Below are 24,020 nucleotides of genomic sequence, written 5' to 3' on the forward strand. Positions count from 1 at the left end.
CTGACCTGAGATATGACAAAACCACAATGGAAAAAGTTGTTAGATGGAAAGGATGCCTGTAATCTCATAAAAACCCAGAGAACAGATAATATCCAGAGGAAAGCATGATTAACAATGTCAAAAACTGCAGAGACCTCATGAAGGGTTAAGACTGAGAAAAGGCTTCAGTAATAAAAAGATCATTAGTGACTTTAGAGAAAGCAGTTTCAGTCCAGCATGTAGATAGAAACCAGACTGCAAAAAGCTACAAAGTGACTTGAGAAAATGTAGCAATAAATATAGACTTTTTCTTGGAACTTAACTGAGAGGAGAGAGAGAGAGAGAGAGAGAGAATGAGAACACGAACTACAGGGCAGCAGCTTTAAAAAATATGCAGTCCAGAATGTTTCTAAAGGATAGAGATTTGAGTATGTCAGAGATGATTACTTCTTTTTTAGTATTCAACACAGAGCTCAGTTTGTAATAAATACTTTAAAAATTGAAGGTCACTGTTTCAACAGTTTTTAAAAATCATTTACAGATATGTAATCTTGACTTTGTTTTCCTCAATCCAATTAAATAAAGGCATGCTTTATTTTAGAGGCACTTAAAAAGTCTAACTTATAAAACAGCTAAATCAGATGATAAGAATATACTTCATTAAAAAAATTCCCTATAAGCTCTATTGCTATAGCTAAAATGCTTCAATCATTAACATTTTAATTTGCATAGAACTCTTCAAAGAACAAGTTTATTGTGAAAAGCAAGGCCCATGTTTTGGAAATTTTCCCTCTACAAATATGTAAATTTGTAGGATTTGAACACTAGAAATGTCCTAGAATTCTCCACATTCAAATTGCAATAGTATTTTGGTAATAATAAATTCCCTTGTAAATGGGGTAAGGGTTAAGGGAAAAGGCTTATCAGACAACTAAAAATACCATTTCTAGAAGAATTTAGTTCTTAGAATATGATGTTTCCAAGAACAAATATAAGAGAATAAATTACAGCTTCAAGCAGTCATTCCCAGAGTTTCTTACAAAACAAATTCAAAATGTTAAATGCTCCAAGCCCTCAATATCAGATTCTGGAGTACATTTCATGAAACATCTTGTGAGAATTAGATGAGTACATTCCATGGCTGTGGAATTGAAAGTTATCTGGATGATTCAGTTGGTGGTCCAAAAACAGGAACGTATTTGTCATAAATTATGAATAGTAACCATCTGAAGAACTGTAAGCCATTTTAAAACCCAGATTTTATCTCTATTTTTTAGCACTTGCCTTTTAGGTCTATTTATTTCGACAAGCATATGTTTTTGGCACAGACTATCAAATGAAATCATACCTAATGACAAAGTTACTGTTGCAGAAGGCCTTTTTGTACCTTCCATCCCACCCCAACAAAAGGATCCACATAAGCTTATGTTTTAGCATGTAAACATAACAAACTCAGACCTAGAGATCTAAAAGCAGTGCTATATGAAGGAGAAAAATATCTAAAATATGAGAATCACAAGTAGGTTCCCTGACTCCTTGAGTTGCTAAGAGTTTTAGTTCTCAATATCAACTGGCCATAAAATGATGGCAATAAAAAAATATCTTGTGATTTGCTGGTTATCAAAATATCTTTGCATACCAGGTGTTTTAAAGCAAATAAATATAAGCTAGTTCCCAAGTAGAGGCAGTCATTGCTGGAATTGATCAAACATATTTGATATATTAATAGATAGGTGAGAAAAGATAAGCCTCTCCTACTTTTATGATACAAACAAAGGAAATAAATTCTGCTCTCTGGGTGTGACAAGGATACTTTGGAAGGCACTTACCTTTAGCAAAATCCCACAATAAAAATCTGCATATTGCTATATTGACTTATTCAATGACCTCTACTGACTTGCTCCATCAAAGACGTACTCCAATATGTCATTTTAGTTTGAAAGTGACACTGTTCTCAAAGTCCATACCAAGAAACTACAAACTCTGGCAGGTCCTACACCAAACTTGGGAAAGATTGTCTCCCAAAGAAGAGGCTAGTTAAGTTTAAATAACAGAAGCAGCAATGAGCTGGTCACAGCTCCAAAAAAATAACTGTAATTTAAAAAAAAAAAAAAAACCTTGGGGGGGTGGGTTTACAGCTAAGTGGCTCAGTGGACTGAGAGTCAGGTCCTAGGTTCAAACTTGATATCAGACATTTCCCACCAACCTGACCCTGGGCAAGTCACTTAACTCCCATTGTCTACCAGTGATTCCCAAAGTGGGCGCCGCCACCCCCTGGTGGGTGCTGCAGCAATCCAGAGGAATGGTGATGGCCACAGGTACATTTTTTCTTTCCTATTAATTGCTATTAAAATTTTTTAAAAATTAATTTCCAGGCTAAGTAATATTTTTTTCTGGAAGGGGGGCAGTAGACCAAAAAAGTTTGGGAACCACTGGCTTATATGATGGGTTGTCAATCATCCAAGTAGGTCTTAGAATATAGGCTGCACCAGACACTAAGCCATTCTGTACTCTATTTCTTGGCTCCAGGTTCTTTTTTTCTGACTGTTTCCCATGCCTAGAATATTTTTCTCCCCCTACTCCAAGTACTGACCTCCTTGGTTTCCTACAAGTCCCAGGAAGCCACTAATCCTAGTTAAATCCAGGGCTTTCTCTCTTTTAATTATTACTTATGTGCCCTGTACATAGCTTGTTTTGTATATATTTATTTGCATGTTGTCTCCTTCATTAGATCAAAATCTCCTTGAGGGCAGGGACTCCTTTCCCTCTTTTTTAAAAAATCCCTAGCACTGACCACCTTGGCACTTAAATGTTTGCTAAGTTGAATTGAAAATGTACTGCCTTTAGGGAGCATGAAAAATAGTTTACCTATTATATCTATTGGAAAGTAAGAATTTATGACCAAACAAGACAGAAAATATGACAGGATATAAAAATGGATAATTTAGATTATATTAAATTTTTAAACACTAACCTTCTGCCTTAGAATCAATAGTATGCATTGACTCCAAGGCAGAAGAGTGGTAAAGGCAAGTTAATGCAGGTTAAGTAACTTGTCCAGGGATACACAGCTAGAAAGTGTCTGAGGCCAGATTTGAACCTAGGACCTCCCATCTCTAGGCCTGGCTCTCAATCCACTAAGCTACCAAGCTGTCCCCAGATTATTCTGAATTTTAAAAGGTTTTTCACAAACAAAACCAATGCAGCCAATATTGGAAATAAAGTAGAAAACTGGAGGGGAAATTTAAAAAAGTATCTTTGATGAAGGCTTCATTTCTCAAATATAGAGAGAATTAAGTCAAATTTATAATATAAGGGGGCAGCTGGGGTAGCTTAGTGGATTGAGAGCCAGGCCTAGAGACGGGAGGTCCTAGGTTCAAATCCGGCCTCAGATACTTCCCAGCTGTGTGACCCTGGGCAGGTCACTTGACCCCCATTGCCCACCCTTACCCCTCTTCCACCTAGAAGCCAATACACAGAAGTTAAGGGTTTAAAAAAAAGAGAAATTTATAATATAAATCATTTCTCAATTGACAAATGGTCAAAGAATACGAAAAGGTGGTATTCAGAGGAAGAAATCAAAGCTATTTATAATCATAATGAAAAAGATTTTCTAAATCACTATTGACTAGAGAAATGCACCTTAAAACAAATCTGAAGTACTACCTCACACATAATTAGTTAACATAACAGAAAAGGAAAATGACAGATGTTGGATGGGATGTGGGAATATTTTAATACTAATGCACTGTTGGTGGAGTTGTGAACTGATATAACCATTCCAGAGAGCAATTTGGAATTATGTCCCAAAAGCTATAAAACTGAGTTTAGCTTTTGTCCTAGCAATAGCACTAATAGGTCTGTGTCCCAAAGGGAAAAAAATTAAAGGCAACTGACCTATATGTACAATAATAGCTCTTTTTGTGGTGGCTAAAAATTGAAAATTGAGGGGATGCCCATCACTTGGTTTATGGCTAGACATGTTGCAGTATATGATTGCATTGGAATACTATGGTGATTTAAGAAATGATGAGCAGGATGCTTTCTGAAGGAAGGAAAGGAGAGAGAGAGGGAAAAAGAAGGAAAGAAATGAAAGAAAAGAAAGATGTACTGTCTTTGTGGCAATGCAAGCTCTAAGTCATTATAGATCTTGGAAGTATAGTGATACCAAGCAACTCATTCCAAGGTTGCCAAATGTAGAAATAAAAACTTTTGCTGCCTGTTGCTTCTCCCTATACTCACTCTAACTTCATCTAGCTCAGCAGCATCACTCTTTAGTTTCTATCTTCCCATTCTGCTGAGTGAACCTAATGAACTTAATGATAAAACCCACCACTTGTCTCATTCTTTCACTTTTTACATTAATGGAAACATGACTTTCCAGAAAATACCAAATCTCTGGGCCAACCTCTCCAGTGAGAGCTGGTTCTACCTTTTTTCAAGTCTTCCTTTCTTTTTCATCCCTCCTTTCATCATCCAAAAAACTAGGAAGACCTTTGTTCCCCACTATATTTTCAGACTCTCCTTTTACTCCTATTCTAGCCTTCTTGCTGTTTTCTCCTTAAATAACACTCCATCTTCCCACTCAAAGCATTTTCACTGCCTGTTCTTCACACCTAGAACATTCTCCCCTCCTTATCTCTGCCTCCTGGCTTCCTTGGATTGTCTCTATCCCAGATAAAATCCAACATTATATAGGAAACCTTAATTTTAGTTTATAATGCTCCTTAATTTTTATTCTTTCCCTCTAATTATTTTCTGCATACAATATATAGTTGTTTGCATGTTGTCTCTCCAAAAAATATTAAGGTTTCCTTGAGAAAAGGGACTACCTTTTGCATTTCTTTGCATCCCTAGTGCTAAGAATAGAGTTTGGCACATAATAAACCCATAGTAAATATTTATTGATTGACTATTGATAGATCTCTTTTCTTTTAAAGGTTCATCCAATACATCTCTATTACCTTGTACAGATCCTTGTTGATATAATTGATTAGCCTTCAAGTCACTCCCTCTTCCTTTCTCAAGGAGTTTATTTTTTATATTGATTTTTAATTAAAAAATCTATTTTTTCTCCCTCTAAACTCTCACCCCATTGGGAAAAAAGGAAAAACAATTTCCTTGTAATAAATACACATAGGCAAGTAAATTGAATGACTTTATTGGCTGTGTCCAAAATATATTACATACCCTGAATTCATCACTTCTCTGTCAGGAGGTAAAAAAAATATTCTATCAGAGGTCCTCATGGATGGTCATTGAAATGTCAGCTACCTAACTCACAGTTTTCCTCTCTTCCTCAACCCCTCATATTTAGAGATTTGGATAAACATGTGAATCTTTCCTTGAACCATCTGGTCTCAAGGTTCATCACCTTCAAACTCTACTTCTATTCTATCTCAGTCAAGGAGTTATATTCATCAACTATGATTTTCTACCTCCATAGCCTTGAATTTTAAAAATCTTCTTTATGCTAATCATCTCTTATTCTTTCATCTTTCTTTTTTTTCTCAGTTTTCCTAAATCCATCATCTTTACCATGATCTCCAGTCCCATTTTCCATCTCTCATGCTCATTCCTGTTCTGGCCTCATTTTCCACCTTCTATAATCTTAATCCTGTGGTTAACCATTTCAACAAAATACTACCTTCCACCTTTGGATTCCTTGATCCTTTGCCTTTCTACTATCTTTGACTATCCAGTTCTCACATCTTGCTTACCCCTGTTACTCAACAGATCCTCTCCTATTCTATGGCTGTTGAATGTGAGTGGAGAGAATCATACTACTTTGCCAACTAGATGTCATGCTAGCTACAGTGACTAATCAAAATGTTGCATCAAGCCCTTTATGCCATCTCTAGCCTTCTCCCTCCAAGCGAAATCCCTTTCCCCCTAGTTTAGTGAGAAAACAGAGATCATCCATAATGAGATCCTTGATTTCCTTTACTCTACAACTCAAAAACCTTCTACATTTTTTATCCATGCTCTTTTCCTTTTTTCTAGTCTCTGAGAAAGAAGTCATTTTTCTATTAGTCAAAGCTAATCTGTATTGTACTCACAATCCTATCCTTGTCTATCTCCTGTTCTCCCCCTAGCATTGAATTCTCACCCTCCCCTTAAAACATATATACTCATACCCACACACATGCACACAAACTGTATTCTCCCAATTTTTCATTTTAGAGGCAGCTAGGAGGAATAGTGGATAAAGTGCTAAACATTGTTTTGAAGACTTGAGTTCAAATCCTACCTCAAACATTTACTAGCTGCTTGACCCTCAGCAAGTCACTTAAATTCTCTCAGGCTCACTTTCCTCATTTGGAAAATGAGATAATTATCAAGATTAAATGTGGTAAGAGATATAAAGTGCTAATACAAGCCTTAAAGTGCAAGATAGATATTACTTACATTTATTGGTGCTTAAACTATCTGGGAATTCTTTATCCATAGATCATTTTACTTAGTCCTGCCATTCCTTCAAACTTATTACCTCCTCTTTTTATTCTGTTAAAAGTAGATTTGGGGTAGAAAAATAACTAGTTCCATTTTGTTACATATTTGTTACTTTTCTTTCTACAGTGATACCTCTTTGACACTAAATGTTTCTTTCAATACTTTCCTTCCTCCTAATCGTTTTTGGACTACAAAAGAAAATGCAGAGGACTGGCTTCGAAAGTTTCACAGATGTCATCCCCTTCTCTTTATGCTATCTAATAAAGCAATGGTAACATCTAAACAAATCGTGTTATCCACCCTTAATTTTTTAAGACCAATGGCATCTCAATGTTGCAGTCCAAAGTAGGTGAAATACTGATGATGGGTAATGATGTGCAAAAATATAAGTGAGGCAGAGTTGTGTGGTCAGACTCACTCTCTCTTCCTGAGGCATCAGTGTCTACTGGCAAAAAGGAAGTCAAGACGACTGGAGATAGCCCAGAATGCAGTGGAGGACCTTTGTCTCTTGATATCTGACCAAGCTTTGAGCATACCACAACTTCTGCTTTAAATACCTTTGTGGCCACTGGAACAAAATTGTTCTCATCCACCCATTCTGCCAGAAGAAATCTCCACACTCCTGGGGTATGCATCCTCCTAACTCACTGATGGCTTTGAGGTCCATTGGCAACTTTCAACCTGGTCTGCCTGTCTGCTGAAATAGTTTTATCTATGTGATCGCTTTATCAGATGTGACCAGTCCACCTGCTACACCTTCTTGAAGCCACTAGTAAAAGTTAGGCGACATGTGGACACCAATGTTGGGTAAGCAACTGGACAAAGTGAGCTTTCTCACCAGAGGCACTGGTCCTCCCTGACCATCATCCTTAAACAACAAATATTTATTGACTGACTGACTAATAAAGAAGATATTGTTTTCTTTGGCATAGACTAAATACCTATGATAACAAGGATATATTCTTTCCATTGTAATTTTTTTTCATTTAAGCATCCTTCTTTGTTATAATGAATACCCTTTACCTTCTTTGCACTATACTTGTTCAGGACAAAAGTACTTTATAAGAATCATGTCTCTATCTTTTGTTAATCTCTGGCAAGGAGAATACAGGTATATGTCCACATATTTATGAACAAATACATATATACATATGTGCGCATATATATAGTGTAGATAGGTATATAATGCACATTCATGTATAATGTGTGTGTGTATATATATATATATATATATATATCTTGTATACATTTCATCTGCAAATATTGTGTAAACATGCTAGTCCATTATCTACTAATAGTGTAGGTCACATTGTTGAGTGAATAAACAGTAGCTTACTTTTCTGTCTGTATTCGTTATGTTGGCTTATTTGAGCAGTAGTTAGTAAGAACCCTGAAAATTTTAACATTTCTCTTTCATTTTTAAATTCCTAGAAATGATCACTATATACGCTGCTCCCATTTCTACTTCTCAACTCCTTGAAATCAGACTTCTGATACTATCCCTTGCCTAAAACTGCTTTTTTCCAACATGAACAATCTTAATCACTAAAAATGAATTTTTCCCTTTATTCTTCAAATTCTTTGACTTCTCCAATTATTTTATATTTTTGATAAGCTTCTTCTCCTGATATATTCCTCTCTACCTTTGGGTTGTGTGACCCTTCCTGGTCTCCTAGCTGTCAAATGTACATTTTTAAGCCTTATTGGTTCATCACACACCTCCTGTTCAAAAATCAAAGGTATTTCTCAAAGTTCTCAGCTTCTTTGTCCATACTTCCTTTGGTGATCTCATTCCATTTACATGAATTAAATTATCTTCAGGAAGGTGACACTAAATCTATCTAGTAGTCCCTAATACCTCTCTTGAATTTTAATTCTGCATCAAAAATTATCAGTTAGGCATCTACAGTAAGCTGTCCCATCATCATTTCAAATTAAATATATCTATAATAGAAATCAACTTTTACCCAAACCCTACTATATATATTTTTAAACATTTATTAATATTTAGTTTTTAGAAAAGTTAACATGGTTACATAACTCATGCTCTTACTTTCCCCTTCACCCCCCAACATCCCCCCCCACATGGCTGATGCGTATTTCTACTGGTTTTAACATGTGTCATCAATCAAGACCTATTTCCAAATTATTGATAGTTGCATTGGTGTGGTAGTTTCGAGTCTACATCCCCAATCATATCCACCTCAACCCATGTGTTCAAGCACCTGTTTTTTCTTCTGTTTCCAGTCTTGCAGTTCTTCCTCTGAATGTGGGTAGTGTTCTTTTCCATAAATCCCTCAGAATTGTCCTGGGTCATTGCATTGCTGCTAGTACAGAAGTCCATTACATTCTATTTTACCACAGTGTATTGGTCTCTGTGTACAATGTTCTTCTGGCTCTGCTCCTTTCACTCTGCATCAATTCCTGGAGGTGTTTCCAGTTCATACGGAATTCCTCCAGTTTATTATTCCTTTGAGCACAATAGTATTCCATCACCAGCATATACCACAATTTGTTCAGCCATTCCCCAATTGAAGGACATACCCTCATTTTCCAGTTTTTTGCCACCACAAAAAGCACGGCAATAAATATTTTCGTACAAGTCTGTTTATGATCTCTTTGGGGTACAAACCCAACAATAGTATGGCTGGATCAAAGGGCAGACATTCTTTTATAGCCCTTTCAGCATAGTTCCAAATTGCCAGCCAGAATGGTTGGATCAGTTCACAACTCCACTAGCAATGCATTAATGTCCCAGTTTTGCCACATCCCCTCCAGCATTCATTACTCTCCCCTTCTTTCATTTTAGCTAATCTGCTTGGTATGAGGTGGTACCTCAGAGTTGTTTTGATTTGCATTTCTCTAATTATTAGAGATTTAGAACACTTTCTCATGTACTTATTGAAACTTTTGATTTCTTTATCTGAAAATTGCCTATTCATGTCTCTTGCCCATTTATCAATTGGGGAATGGCTTGATTTTTTATGAAATTAGTTTAACTCCTTGTATATGAGTAATTAGACCCCTGTCAGAGTTTTTTGCTATAAAAATTTTTTCCCAATTTGTTATTTCCCTTCTGATTTTGCCTACATTGTTTTTGTTTGTACAAAAGTTTTTTAGTTTCATATAATCAAAATCATTAATTTTAAATTCGGTAATTTTCTCTAACTCTTTCTTGGTTTTAAAATCTTTCCTTTCCCAGAGATCTGACAACTAAATTATTCTATGTTCACTTAACTTATTTATAGTTTCCCTCTTTATATTCAAGTCATTCACCCATTCTGAATTTATCTTGGTGTAGGTTGTGAGATGTTGATCTAAACCTAATCTCTCCCATATTGTTTTCCAAATTTTCCAACAGTTTTTGTCAAATAGTGGATTTTTGTCCCAAAAGTTGGGCTCTTTGGGTTTATCATCAACTTTTTTGCTGATGTCACTTACCCCAAGTCTATTCCACTGATTCTCCCCTTCTGTCTCATAACCAGTACCGTACAATTTTGATGACTGCTGCTTTATAGAACAGTTTAATATCTGGTACTGCTAGGCCCCCTTCCTTCACATTTTTTTTCATTATTTCCCTTGATATTCTTGATCTTTTGTTATTTCAGATGAACTTTGTTATAGTTTTTCCTAATTCAGTAAAAAAAGTTTTTTGGTAGTTTGATAGGTATGTCACTAAATAGGTAAATTAATTTGGGTAGAATGGTCATTTTTATTATGTTAGCTCATCCTATCCATGAGCAGTCAATGTTTTTCCAAATGTTTAGATTTAGTTTTAATTGTTTGGAAAGTGTTTTGTAATTGTTTTCATATAATTGCTGTGTTTGTTTCGGTAGATAGATTCCTAACTATTTTATATTGTCTAGGGTGATTTTAAATGGTGTTTCTCTTTCTACCTCTTGCAGTTGTGATGTATTGGAAATATATAGAAATGCTGATGATTTATGTGCATTTATTTTGCATCCTGCAACTTTGCTAAAGTTGTTGATTATTTCTACAAGCTTCTTAGTTGATTCTATAGGATTTTTTAAGTAGACCATCATATCATCTGCAAAGAGTGATAGCTTAGTCTCCTCATTGCTTATTTTGATACCTTCAATTTCTTTTTCTTCGCTAATTGCTACTGGTAGTGTTTCTAGTACAATGTTAAATAATAGAGGTAAAAATGGGCATTCTTGTTTCACTCCTGACCTTATTGGAAAAGCTTCTAATTTATCCCCATTGCATACAATGCTTGTTGATGGTTTTAGTAATAATAATACTGTTTATTATTTTTGGGGAAAGCCCTTCTATTGCTATACTTTCTAGTGTTTTCAGTAGAAAGGGGTGTTGTATTTTGTCAAATAATTTTTCAGCATTTATTGAGATAATCATGTGATTTTTTGTTTGTTAGATTGTTGATATGATCAATTATGTGGATGGTTTTCCTAATGTTGAACCATCCTTGCATTCCTGGTATAAATCCCACCTGATCATTGTGGATTATCCTCTTGATCACTTGCTGGAGTCTCTTTGCTAGTATTCTATTTAAGATTTTTGCATCTATGTTCATTGGGGAGATTGGTCTGTAGTTTTCTTTCTCTGTTTTTGATTTACCTTGCTTTGGAATCAGTACCATATTTGTGTCATAAAAGGAATTTGGTAGGACTCCTTCTTTGCTTATTGTATCAAATAATTTGCATAGTATTAGGATTAGTTGCTCTTTGAATGTCTGATAGAATTCACTTGTGAATCCATCAGGCCCTGGCAATTTTTTCTTAGGGAGTTCTTTGATGGATTGTTCAATTTCTTTTTCTGATATGGGATTATTTAGGCATTCTATTTTTTCTGCTGTTAATCTAGGCAATTTGTATTTTTGTAAATATTCATCCATATCTACTAGATTGCTATATTTATTGCCATATAATTGGGCAAAATATTTTTAATGATTGCCTTAATTTCCCTTTCATTAGAGGTGAGGTCTCCCTTTTCATCTTTGATACTGTCAATTTGGTTTTATTCTTTCCTATTTTTTATTAGATTGACCAGTACTTTGTCTATTTTATCTGTTTCTTTCAAAATACCAGCTTCTAGTCTTATTATTAATTCAATAATTCTTTTACTTTCGATTTTTATTAATTTCTCCCTTGATTTTTAGTATCTCTAATTTAGTTTTCATCTGGGAATTTTTAATTTGCTCGCTTTCTAATTTTGTAAGTTACATGCCCAATTCATTAATCTCTCCCCTTCCTAATTTGTTAATATATGCACTCAAGGATATAAATTTCCCCCTGAGTACTGCCTTGGCTGCATCCCACAGAGTTTGGTAGGAGGTCTCATCATTGTCATTCTCTTCAATGAAATTTTTGGTTCTTTCTATGATTTCTTCTTTGACTAGCTGGATTTGGAGAATCATATTTCCAATTAGTTTTTGATTTGCCTGTCCAGGTACCCTTACTTATTATTATTTTTGCATTATGATCTGAGAAGGTTATATTTATCATTTCTGCTCTTTTGCATTTGTTTGCAATGTTTCTATGCCCTATTACATGGTCAATCTTTGTGAATGTACCACGTGCAGCTGAAAAGAAGGTGTATTCCTTTTTGTCCCTATTTATTTTTCTCCACATATCTATTAAATCTAATTTTTCTAGGACTTCATTCATCTCTCTTACCTCTTTCTTATATATTTTTTGGTTTGATTTATCTAGATCTGAAAGAGGAATATTTATATCTCCCACTAGTATGGATTTACTATCTATTTCCTTCTTGAGATCTGCTAGTTTCTCCTTTACAAATCTGGTTGCTATGCCATTTGGTGCATACATATTGAGCAATGTTATTTCCTCATTGTCTATACTGATTTAATCAGGATGTAATGACCTTCCCTGTGTTTTTAATCATATCAATTTTTACGTTGGCTTTGTCAGAAATCATAATTGTCACTCCTGCTTTCTTTTTCTCATTTGAGGCCTGAAGGATTTTGCTCAAGCCCTTTACCTTAAACCTGTGTATGTCCACCCACCTCATATGTGTTTCTTGTAGACAACATATGGTAGGATTTTGGTTTCTAATGCACTCTGCTATTTGCTTCCTTTTTATGGGCGAGTTCATCCCATTCACATTCAGAGTTATAATTATCAGTTGTATATTCCCCAACATTTTGGTATCCTCTCCTATTTCTACTTCTTCTTCTTACACTATTTCCTTTTAAACCAGTGGTTTGCTTTATGCCAGTAACCCTTGTCTTCTCCCTTGATTTACTTCCCTTTCTACCCCCTCCCTTATTATTCCCCTCTTTTTATTTTTAAAGCCTAATGAATTTCCTCCCCCTTCTTCTCCCCTCCCTTTTTTGACCTCCCCACTCCTCTGCTTCCCTTGGTTTATCCCTTCTGACTTTCTCAGTAGGGTTAGGTAGAGTTTTATATCCCAATGGATAAAGCTACTCTTCCTTCTCAGGGTTAATTACACTGAGAGTAAGGTTTAACCTCTTAATGCTCTCTTTCTCTCCTTCTTATATTAGTATTCATCCCTTCCCCTTCCCATGACCTATTTGTGTGTAATAGAATATCCTATTTTCCTTACTCATTCAAGTTTCTCTTGGTGTCCTCTACTATTCACTCCCCTCTTTCCCACCCCCATATCATTTTAGACCATTTAGTATTCCAACCTCTCCCTATGAATAATTCTTCTAATTACTATAATAGTGAATACTATAATAGTGAATAGAGTTCCTTACAGAGAATTATACATAACATTTCTCCACATAGGAATACAAATAATTAGATCATATTGAAGCCCTTAAAGAGGCAAATTTAAAAAATATGAGTTTTCTTTCTTTCCTCTTTGTTTCTTATTTACCTTTTCATGTTTCTCTTGGTTTTTGTGGTTGGGTATCAAACTTTCCATTTAGTCCTGGTCTTTTCTGTGCAAATACTTGGAAATCTTCTATCTTGTTGAATGGCCATACTTTCCCCTGGAAGTATATAGTCAGTTTTGATGGGTAGGTGATCCTTGGTTGTAGACCCAGTTCTCTTGCCTTTCTGAATATCATATTCCAAGCCTTGGGGTCTTTTAGTGTGTAGGCTGCCAGATCCTGTGTGTCCTGATTGATGCTCCTTGATATCTGAATTCTCTCTTTCTGGTTTCTTGTAAAATTTTTTCTTTTACTTGGAAGCTCTTTAATTTGGCTATTATATTCCTGGGGGGTTTCTTTTCTGGGTCTTGTGTAGAGGGTGATCTATGGATCCTTTCAATGTCTATATTGCCCTCTTGTTGTAGAACTTCAGGGAAATTTTGCTGAATAATTTCTTTTAGTACGGAGTTCAAATTTCTATTAATTTCTGCTTTTTCAGGAAGATCAATGATTCTCTGATTGTGTCTTCTAGACCTGTTTTCTTGGTCTGTCACTTTCTCATTGAGATATTTCATGTTTTCTTCTATTTTATGAGTTTTTTGACTTTTTTTATTTGTTATTGCTGTCTTGAGAGATCATTAGCTTCTAATTGTTCAATTCTAGCCTTTAGGGACTGGTTTTCGGCTATAATCTTTTGGTTTTCCTTTTCATTCTGGTCTTCAATTTACTTGCCTCACTTTCCAATTGTGAAATTCTGCCTTTTAAATTCTTATTTTCTTGCCAGATTTTGGTTTCCAATTTGCTTACCATTTTGTTTGATATTGGGGCATCTTTCTCCAATTGGTAGTTTCTGTCTTCTAACCTGTTTATTTCCTTTTGAGCTATTTCCCACTTCTCTTGCCAAATCTCTTCCATCTTTCTCATCATCTCAGATTTGAACTCTTAAATAGCTTGTGGCCAGTTTTCATTATTTTGGGAAGATTTGGATATGATTACTTGTTTGTTCTCCTCTGCTGTTTGCTCTGTTGTAAAAGTTATCGAGTGTTACCGATTTCTTCTTGATGATTTTTCTCTTTTGGGGTTCCTGAGTCTGGCTTGCCATTTTTAGACCAGCAGCCTCTCAGCTTTATCCTCACGCCCAGGGTCTGTCTGTGCTCTTTAGGCTCCTGAGGTCTCAGGTCTAGTTTTTCTCAGGGTCAAGCCTCCTGGTGGTCCCCTTGCTTGTTCCTCTGCCCAAGGCTCCTTTAACAGTCTCAGGGAGCTGCTTCCACAGTCATGCACCCCTCTGCACTGAGTCCCCACTCAAAGTCCACTCGTGCGCTTAGGTCCGAGTCCTTGCCTGAGCTCAGGATCCATGTCTGAGCTTGCATCCTTGCCCACACTCAGGCCTGTGCTCAGGGTCTGTGTTCAAAGTCCATGCATTCTTTAGCCTCTTGGGGTCTTAAGTCTTGCTGCTCTCAGGGTCAGGCCTTGGTGACCCCAAGGTCTTAATGCATGCCTCAAACTTGCTCTAACTCTTGTACACTGTCTTTGACACTGTAGATGGTGTGGGGTGGGGGAGGGAGTGCTCAGCTTTCATTTCAGTAAGAGCCGTTTCACCCCTTTATAGCATGGAAATGCCCAGTTTCCACGTACCTCCAATGCTGTGCCCTGTTGTGGGGTCCCTTCGTTCCTCTGGATTTGTTGTTATGTCTTCTTAAGGAGTCCTATATGTTTAGGTTAGGAGAGGTTAAGCAGCTGCTTTTTACTCTGCCGCCATCTTAACCAAGAAGTGTCCCTCGCCATTCTTTCAAAGAGACTTTATTTTTTAAAAAAAATGCCAAAATAAGATGAATTTTTCTATTCATGAGATCTTTTAAAACTCAGTAGTATCAAAGAGATTAGTGTGATATGGTGGAAAGAACATTTATTATTAGAATTGAAGAGACATGATTTCTAACACCAATTCTCTCATTAACCAAGAAAAGCCACTAATTCCTCTAGGCCTCAGTTTTCTAATTTCTAAAATACAGGAATTGGATGAAGGGATGGAAAAGGTCCCTTCCATGGATCTTTAGAGGTCTGTGACCAGCATTTTAAATAGTAAATAGCCAGGATTAAGTGGCTACTTATAGTAAAGTACCAGTTTAAAATGTGTTAACTTGTTCAAACTGTGAATATATTATCAGCAGAAGAGGTTTTTCATCATAGAAAAGATAATGTCTCTGAAATCCTACAAAGCGTCTTCACTACTGAAATTATAACCTGTTAAGTTTACAATTTAAAAACAATAGACCTGATTTCACATTTGAATCTATGTTTTTATTTTAAATTATTTAAATTCTTGAGAGTTACTCATGAATCAGATTTTTATGTCTTAAAATTTTCACTATAATAAAAGGACTAAAGGAATGTGAAAAAAATAAAAAATGAATTTAAAAAAAGTTTCTCCATAAAATGTCACCTCCCCAAAACTAAGGAGAATTTGAAATGGATCAAAGTATTAAGACTTAGAGATAATATTGTTGGTTACCCAGACTTTTCAGAAGAATTAAAATACTTATACACAGATCTATTAAATTTAACACTGACACTCTCACCATAACAAAAATCAAAATTAGTATTACTTTCATAGATTACTCGGAAATAGTTTTGACAAAATATTTTTAACCTTGTATATCTGCAGGACACAGAATGGGATAATGAAAGGAACAGAACATTGGATTGGGATCCAGGAGACATACATTCTGGTTCCAACCTGCCAAAGAGTGATCTGTCTTAATTTCCATCATTGGTAAAATGAGTAATGAGAAAGTTAGAATAGATAACATCTAAGGGCTTCTCTCCTCCCACCCTCCACTAGTTAGAATGTTCTCTGAAAATTGCTCTAAATTATTTTTTGAACACTGGAAAATGTCATAATGGTTGGTTATATTCATAATGGACTGTTGTATTCAGAATCAGGTTCCTGGAAATGAGTCACAGAAGTCAACAATTAGCTTTACAGTGACATTTTAAAGAAATGTCAACTGCACCTCCGATGCACCTGTTTTGTTTGGCACTAAAGGTATTTTCCAGTGTTACCAATTCACATGAAGTACATGTTTATTTACTTCTCCTGCAGTCAGAACAGGAGAATGATTTCTAAATGAATGTCATAATGGATGGTTTAGGTCAAGAAGTCTGACCTAACAACGCCTAGAAACAAAATCAACTGAACATTTGGTTTTTCAAAAACAAGGGAAAAGTTTACCGAGCCAGATGAAGAACAGCTTCCACAACGTTGGAGCCATCTTTAGCACTTGTTTCACAGAATAAGGCATTATAATTCTGAGGAAAAGAAACACATTCAGCAGTCATATAGAAGGCCATGCCTTTCTAGGAATTTTAGCATTTTAATCAAAAAATTCTTAGAGTAATTTCTTTCTGAATACATGGCCATAGCTTTCTTGAATCGGTTTTTAAGGGGTGACTCATAATTAGTTAAATGTTTTCTAAGGCTCTGAATGTGCGAGGGAGAAATATCAGGATTATAGAAACAATTATATGGACTGAATGCTAACCTTAAGAATCAAAAGGAAAAGATCTGAGTTCAAATACAGTCTTAGATATTTGCTAGAATAGTAATTTAACTTTTACTTAAGTACTCTACTTATGAGTTACTTAACTTGAACTCTAGAAGAGTTATTTTATTTTGCTCAGACTCAGTTTTATCATAATTTCAAAGGATTATTATTAAGGATCAAATGAAATAATATATGTAAAGTGCTTTGCAAACATTAAAATAGTATTATTTTTATTATTACTATTAATGATGATGATTATGATGATATTCTACCAGAAAAAAATTACTGATTTTTTTCATGGGCTTTAAAATTTCTATAATCAGCATTCTTGTTTGAAATCTCAGGATTACCTTTGACTTTTTTCTTCACTGTCTTGCTACGTGTCCCATCAGCTAGTAAGTCCTCTCAAATCTACTTTCATAACATCTCTTGCATCCATTTCTTCTTCTTTACTCCCACTGCCAACACCATTATAGGCCCTCACTTGAACTACTGAAATAGCTTCCACACATTTATCCCTCCCTTATCTTCTCTCCCTCGCAATCTAGCCTTAATATCAGCAGCAAAAAAATCAATCAATCAATATTTTTAAGTTCCTACTATGTGTCAGGCATTGTGTTAAGTGCTCTTTCACAAAATCTGGGAATTTGAAGAGACTGCAATGGCTATCTAGTCCAACCTAAGCACCAAAGGAAAGTCCACCATAACATGTGACATGGACCATCTAACCTCTGTATGCACATCTCCAAGGAGGGTGAACCCAGAAACTCTGAAAGTAATCCACTGCATTTTTATATCCTAATGTCTAGCACAGTACCAAGCATATGGTAGGCTCTTAATAAGTCCTTGGTGGTTGATTGGAACAGTTTTAATTGTTAAGATGGTATGGTATTTAGTTTTTGTTTTTAGATAAGACATCAAGCCTCGATTGTCTCTTTGCAATTTCTATCCATTATTTCTGACTTTGGGGTCAAGAGAACATTACTGAGTGATACAAATACAAATGTAAATACAAAGATCTGTATTTGTGTTCCCTGATCCCTGAGGCCAAGGCATAACTCCTCTATGTGTATCTTTTCTAGTGCCTCCTCTATAATAAAGCCTGTTAAATACTTGAGGTTTCTCTTCTGATTAAATATCATGAGATCATTCAACCAGGACTCATCTGATATGGACTCCAAATTCTTTACCATCTTGATAGCCCTTCTCTGAACCCTCTCTCTACATCTTGCCAATGCCCTTAAGCTGAACTGAATGAAGTACTCTATATAAAGTCTGATTAGCACTATATAAAGTACTCTATATAAAGTTGAGTTTTCACCTCTTAATTCCTGGAAGCTTTGACTCTTATAAGATAGCTGAAGATCAAATTATGTTTTATTCTATACAGATCATGGCATCTCAATGCTGAAAATTTTCATTGATTCCCTTCTATAAAGTAAAGCCCAAATTCCTCTTCTTATCATTCGGTCTTCCCCAAACTTATGTCACCTTCTCTTCCCAGCCCTATTTTATATAACTGTCCTTCAAGCACTCTTTGCTTTGGAGTGTTTTCTATCTGCTGAGCAAACATTTGAGTCATCTCATTCCTTTGTTTTGGTTTATGATGTTCTCTCTTTGTGAAATTTCCATAGTCTATTTGAGAAATGAATAGAATAGCAGACTCAGAAGCATGAAGACCCATGTTCAACCTCTTAGTCAAATAATTACTAGCTATATAATTCTGAGTAAGTTATTTAATTTCTCTCAGTCTCCATTGCATCATCTATAAAATGGGGATGAGAATAGCTGGCTCATAGGGTTGCTAGGAGGATCAAATCAAATAAGATGATATGCAAAAAAGTGCTTTACAGACACAATACTCCCCATAAATGTTGGCTCTAATAATAATTATTACAAATAATGATTTATTGCAGTTGATATCGTTGTTGAATTCCAAGGCATTCTTTAAAGCCCAAGTTAAATGTTAATATAATAATAGGCAAGAACCCTCCCATTTCTATCTCCTGTTTAGCAATACCCTCATCCCAATTAGACTTTTCAGATATAGCTTGTGATTACTTTTTACTCTTCCTAAGGGCAGAGACTCTTTTTTGTTGTTGTTGTTCTGACTTCATGTCACCAGCACCCAGCAAAGGGTCTTGAAAACAACTGGTACAAAAATTAAGAGCATCCCAATTGGTGCCAATTTGAACCTGTTGTTAAATCAGTTCAGTCATGTCTCATTTTTTGTAACCCCACTTGGGGTTTTCCAGGAAAGTTACTGGAGTGGTTTGCCATTTCTTTCTCCAGTTCATTTTTACAAATGAGAAACTGGGACAAATAGGGTTAAATGACTTGCTCAGGGTCATACAGTAAGTGTCTGAGGCTGGATTTTAAATTCATGAAAATGAGTCTTCCTAATTTCAAGTGTTCTAGCCGCCATGCCACATATCTTCCCCTAGCACTAAGACTTTCTCTAAAACTCACAGTTTATAAAGTACTTTTCTTACAACAACTCCTCTGAGGTAATTATCAGAAGGTTCATTTTATAGGTGAGGGAGTTGAATGAAGCTTATAAAGAGTGAGCTCTCTTGTCCATAGTTACATGACTACTAGGTAGCAGAGCCCCAATTCCAACCAAGATTTTGGACTCTGTGTTTGACTTATCTGCAGTTGTTATTCTGCCCAAGCAACAAAGCCTCAGGGTAAATAGCCAAGTAATCAGTAGGGAATTGCTGCTGGCAAGTCTTTGAATGCAATAAGATTGATTCATTCTTCATATCTGTATCCCCAATACATAACACACAGTAGGTTCGTAGTAAATGTCTGTTGTTTACAGTTCAGTGATACTCAGGAGGGTATTAAGAATCTATATTTTGGCTCCCTTGAATTATGACAGACTTCAGTCAGACTTGTCACACTCTCTCCCCCTATAAAATCTCTCCCTATGGAGAAGAGAGCTGCTAATGTTGTTCAAAGACAGCTACGTTGTGTAGTGGATAGACTGTGAGCCCCGGAGTCAGGAGTACCTGAGTTCAAATTTAACCCCAGATACTTACTAGCTATGTGACTCTGGGAAAGTCACTTAACCCTGTTTGCCTCAGTTTCCTCATCTGTAAAAATGAGCTGGAGAAGGAAATGGTAAAGCACTCTTATATCCTTCCCAAGAAAACTCTAAATAGGATCCAAAAGAGTCCAACACAACTACATAACAAAACTACAACAACAAACTGCTTGGTTTTTCTGCCAGTGATATCAAGGATAGATTGTGAGGGAGGGAGGATAAGGGAGGAGGGATAAATATGTTAAAGCTATTTCAGCAGTTCAAGTGAAGGTCTATACAGTATGGTGTTGACAGTGGGAGTAAAGATGAAGATATGGTGGCAAGAGATGTTACAGAAGTAGAATTGAAAGGGCATTAGCTGATGGGGGCACATGGTAAGAGAGTGAAGAAAAGAGTCAAAGATAACCCTGAGATTTCAAATGTGAAAATTTAAAGCCCAAAACTGAACTTCTAGGGTACTATGTTGTTTACTATGCTTATTAGTCAACAGCTAGGAGCAAATCATATAACCACTCAGGGTCCCCATTTCCTAATCCATAAAATGAGTTAATTTTATTACTTATTTAAATTAATTAAGCCTAAGATTACTTCCTATTTTGGGTCCTACGATTGAGTATACTAAAGCATACCAAAGGGATCAGTCAATGAACAAACTTCATGAAGTAGGTGCCAGACATTCTGTTAGAACTAAAAAGAAATAAGAAAAAGAAAAAGCAACAACCCCTCTTTACAATGAGCTTAATTCTAATGGACTAGTAAAGAGAACTGATTCAAGATGGCTATATGGACAAGAGACCAGAAATCTGCCCTTGGTGTGCAAAACACAAGAAAGATTATCAAGAAAGATAGGAAATCCTACTCAGAGAACAGAGGGCTCGTTGCAAGTTGAAATGACATACACATATGTATATATTGAATTCAACATCTTGTTGGCACTATAAGCAGAGTCTCGGGTGCTCCAACCATTGTATGCCTAACTATGACCTACATGAGTAAAATAATTTATACTTCTGCATCTAGACTTAAAATTTCTCTTAATTTGTATTCATTGTTGATCTTACCATGGCAAGTTTTTCTCCAAAATGTTTTGGCACACATTTCTGTCCCTCGGCCAAAGCAGTTTCCAAAAGATCTGCCTTATTTCCCACCATCATAATTGGAATTGTCTCACGTGCTGCATCCTACAAATGGAAAAATAAAGAGAGAAAAGGAGGTGTCAGGGGGATCATATTTCTACTCTGTACATTAATAAAAAATGACAAGCATTAGCATAATTGTATGTTAACAGCTAAAAAATCTAACTTGTTATTTTAAACACATAGGAAAGAACAAGCAAGGAATAATGCAAGAAAAATCCCTGCATTTAAATATTAAATTGGGCTGTGATTTACACAGTTACTACCTGTAACCTGTGCTTGAAACAATAGCAATTAGATGACAACTCCCATTAACGCCAATACATAATAAACAGTCAATCTTGCAATTACCTTGTGACATCAATGGAATTGAGTTGCATACTACTGTCTGATTCACAGGGAAAATAAAAGAAGGAAAGTAACCAAACAGAACACAGAAATTTAATGGTCATAGTTTGTTCCTACATAGAAACCATACTCAAGGTAATGGATTAAGATGAGGTACAAAAAGCTTTTTGCAAACCTTAAAGCACTTTACATATTCTCTATTATTTTATAATCCTGAAATCACAGTATATGTGAATTTCACCTGGATTACAAACTAAGGTTATATACAGGATCCCCCAAAGTCCTAATAGCTTAAATAAGCTTTAACAGAGTAGAACTGCTCTAAGTCTTTTGAGACACTTTGGAGTATGTAAGTATCTAGAGACATTCTCTCTCTCTCTTTGTCTCTGTCTCTGTCTCTGTCTCTCTCTCTCTCTCTCTCTCTCTCTCTCTCTCTCTCTCTCTCTCTGTGTCTCCCTATCTCACACACACACACACACACACACACACACCCATATGCCTCTTTGATTTTTTTCTGCATGGTTCCGATCTCACATACTTTCACAAATTACCCAATGTCAGGAATTCTTTGATATTATCCTACATATATCTAGGGAACCAGAATTAGAAGAAGACAGGAAGAAAATGCTAGTAGTACTATATCCTACAAACATAGCAACTCTCCATACTCTTAAGTCTCTTAATATTTGCCTAAAGATTCATTTGGATAAAGAATATATTAAAAACCTCCAGTGGATTTTCTCATGGGCAGTGGAGTAGCTGAAGCTATTAGATGAGTCCTTTTTCTGTATGAGAATAGCTTCACTTTCTGGCATCCAACAAACCTGGACAAGTTTTCTATGGTCAACTTCTATTATGTTAAGAACAATCTAAGAGTCCTGGACTCAGCTATTTAAGAAAGAAAAGAGCCATAATGAGGTAATCCTAGCTGGACTCCAGGCTGCATTGAGTGGAGCTTCGTATTTGGCAGAGTGTGTAGGCTGAAGTTCAGTGTAAGCAATCTGAATGGATACATGGTTCAATTACCAAGTTTAAAAACAGTGGCTGGTAGCCATCAAGCATTTGATGCCATTCCTACATACGTCAGCAAAAGGAACCCTGAGGGAGAAAGAGAAGGCAATTTCCCCTTTCCATAAGCTCAGTGTACCCCCAATTTGTAATGTTCTTCCTACCAGCTCTTTAAACTTCATACACCTTTCAAGACCCAGGCCAACAGTTTATCTCATCTGACAAGACTTCTAGCACTATCCTAGTCCACTAAGAACTTTTCTTCTTTTAGAGAACCCAAAAGGAAGATCGTTGTACTGGAAAGAATATTATATTTACAATGACAGGTAATCCCCCCGAAAATGAGCACAAGTCCCAGTTCTTGTACTATCACTTATCACTAAAATAACTTTTGTTTTCTCATCTGTACAATAAGGATGATAAAGATGCCTATACTTCATATCTAACCGGATTTAATTTGAATATCAACTAAAATGTATAGAAATTCCTATATAAATATTAGCTACTTAATGCTATATTGTTGTATTATTTGTAGTTTTATTATTTTTATTATTTTATTTATTATTTTTACACATAAGACTTATTTCCCAAATGAAAGATTATATACATCATAAACATCTTTGTATTCCATATGATTGCATCTTCCCCAACTTAGTATTCCATAAATATTTAATTTTCCAATAAATGGTTAGATGAATGAATGATTCTAAAAGCTGATTGTGGTCTGGAATTTGATCAAGGATTTGAAATACAAAGGCTACTTCCTATCAACACCCATGGGATTCTTATTAATTTATTTGAACTAATCAACATTAATAGAGTGATTGAATTGCATTCTTTACCTTTTTCCAATAAATCATGATGCCAAATTTCATCTATTTTCATCTAAATCATTCAAGTTGTATAAAGTAAGAAAGAAAGTTCTCAAGTTGGGAAATCGAAAGCTAGAGGTATGGCTCTGCAGGCGAGTCATTTTTCTAATGCAAAAATCAGATGTCAGATTATATCCAATTTCATCCCCAGCTACAAATTCAGGCAGTAATCTTTGATCAAAAGTTATTGCATTTCAGATTCTGGTCACAGCCTGAGGAAACAGAAACAGTAGTGCTGCCAACTTGGTAACCTACTTAAAATGTGTAAATATTTAACAATGATGGCAGCTAAGATTCAGGGAAAACCTTTAGCCATTTAATGTCTGGACTGTTTTAAACAGTCTGGTTGACCTCAACCACTTTGCATGTGTTTATTCATGGTTCAAACAACTGTTAGGTAGAACATTTCCTTCTCAAATTTGTTAGCTTTGTGTGACCCCTCAACAGGCACTTTATTGTTCCACTATATAATCAATTCTTGATTGGTCCTTATTATTAGTCTACTCAATCCACTATTCTAGCCTAGTTTTTCCAAGCTTTCCAATTCCATATGACTTTTCTACACTTCTTTTCATGAAATTATGATCCAAAATCTTTCTAATGCATGCCAAAGTCTGCCTCTGGTTCTTTCATTACTTTATGGATAACCTCACTGAACTCAAACTATACATATGCTGTTCCTCATTCTCTTTACATGAGTCGACCTCCTTTTCTAAACATACTTAGTCTTGATGGCATCTTTTACACCACTTCTTAAATGTGAATCATTCCTTGTAAATATGCTGAACTCTGCTTACT

At 35.7% G+C, this 24,020-nt stretch overlaps 1 protein-coding gene across 1 annotated transcript in view; it reads right to left on the reverse strand.

The window, feature by feature from the left end:
• The window catches only part of RASEF (RAS and EF-hand domain containing), a 118,492-nt gene that overhangs the window by 4,850 nt on the left and 89,622 nt on the right, over positions 1–24,020 (reverse strand). Inside the window, exons 15-16 of the mRNA XM_044657234.1 lie at positions 20,920–21,039; positions 16,500–16,576 (exon numbers count right to left, since the gene is read on the reverse strand). Coding sequence (XP_044513169.1) covers positions 16,500–16,576; positions 20,920–21,039 — 197 coding nt within the window. The remainder of the gene's footprint in view (positions 1–16,499; positions 16,577–20,919; positions 21,040–24,020) is intronic.

Source organism: Gracilinanus agilis, chromosome 1 (genome assembly GCF_016433145.1).
Source record: "Gracilinanus agilis isolate LMUSP501 chromosome 1, AgileGrace, whole genome shotgun sequence".
Taxonomy (NCBI): Eukaryota; Metazoa; Chordata; class Mammalia; order Didelphimorphia; family Didelphidae; genus Gracilinanus; species Gracilinanus agilis.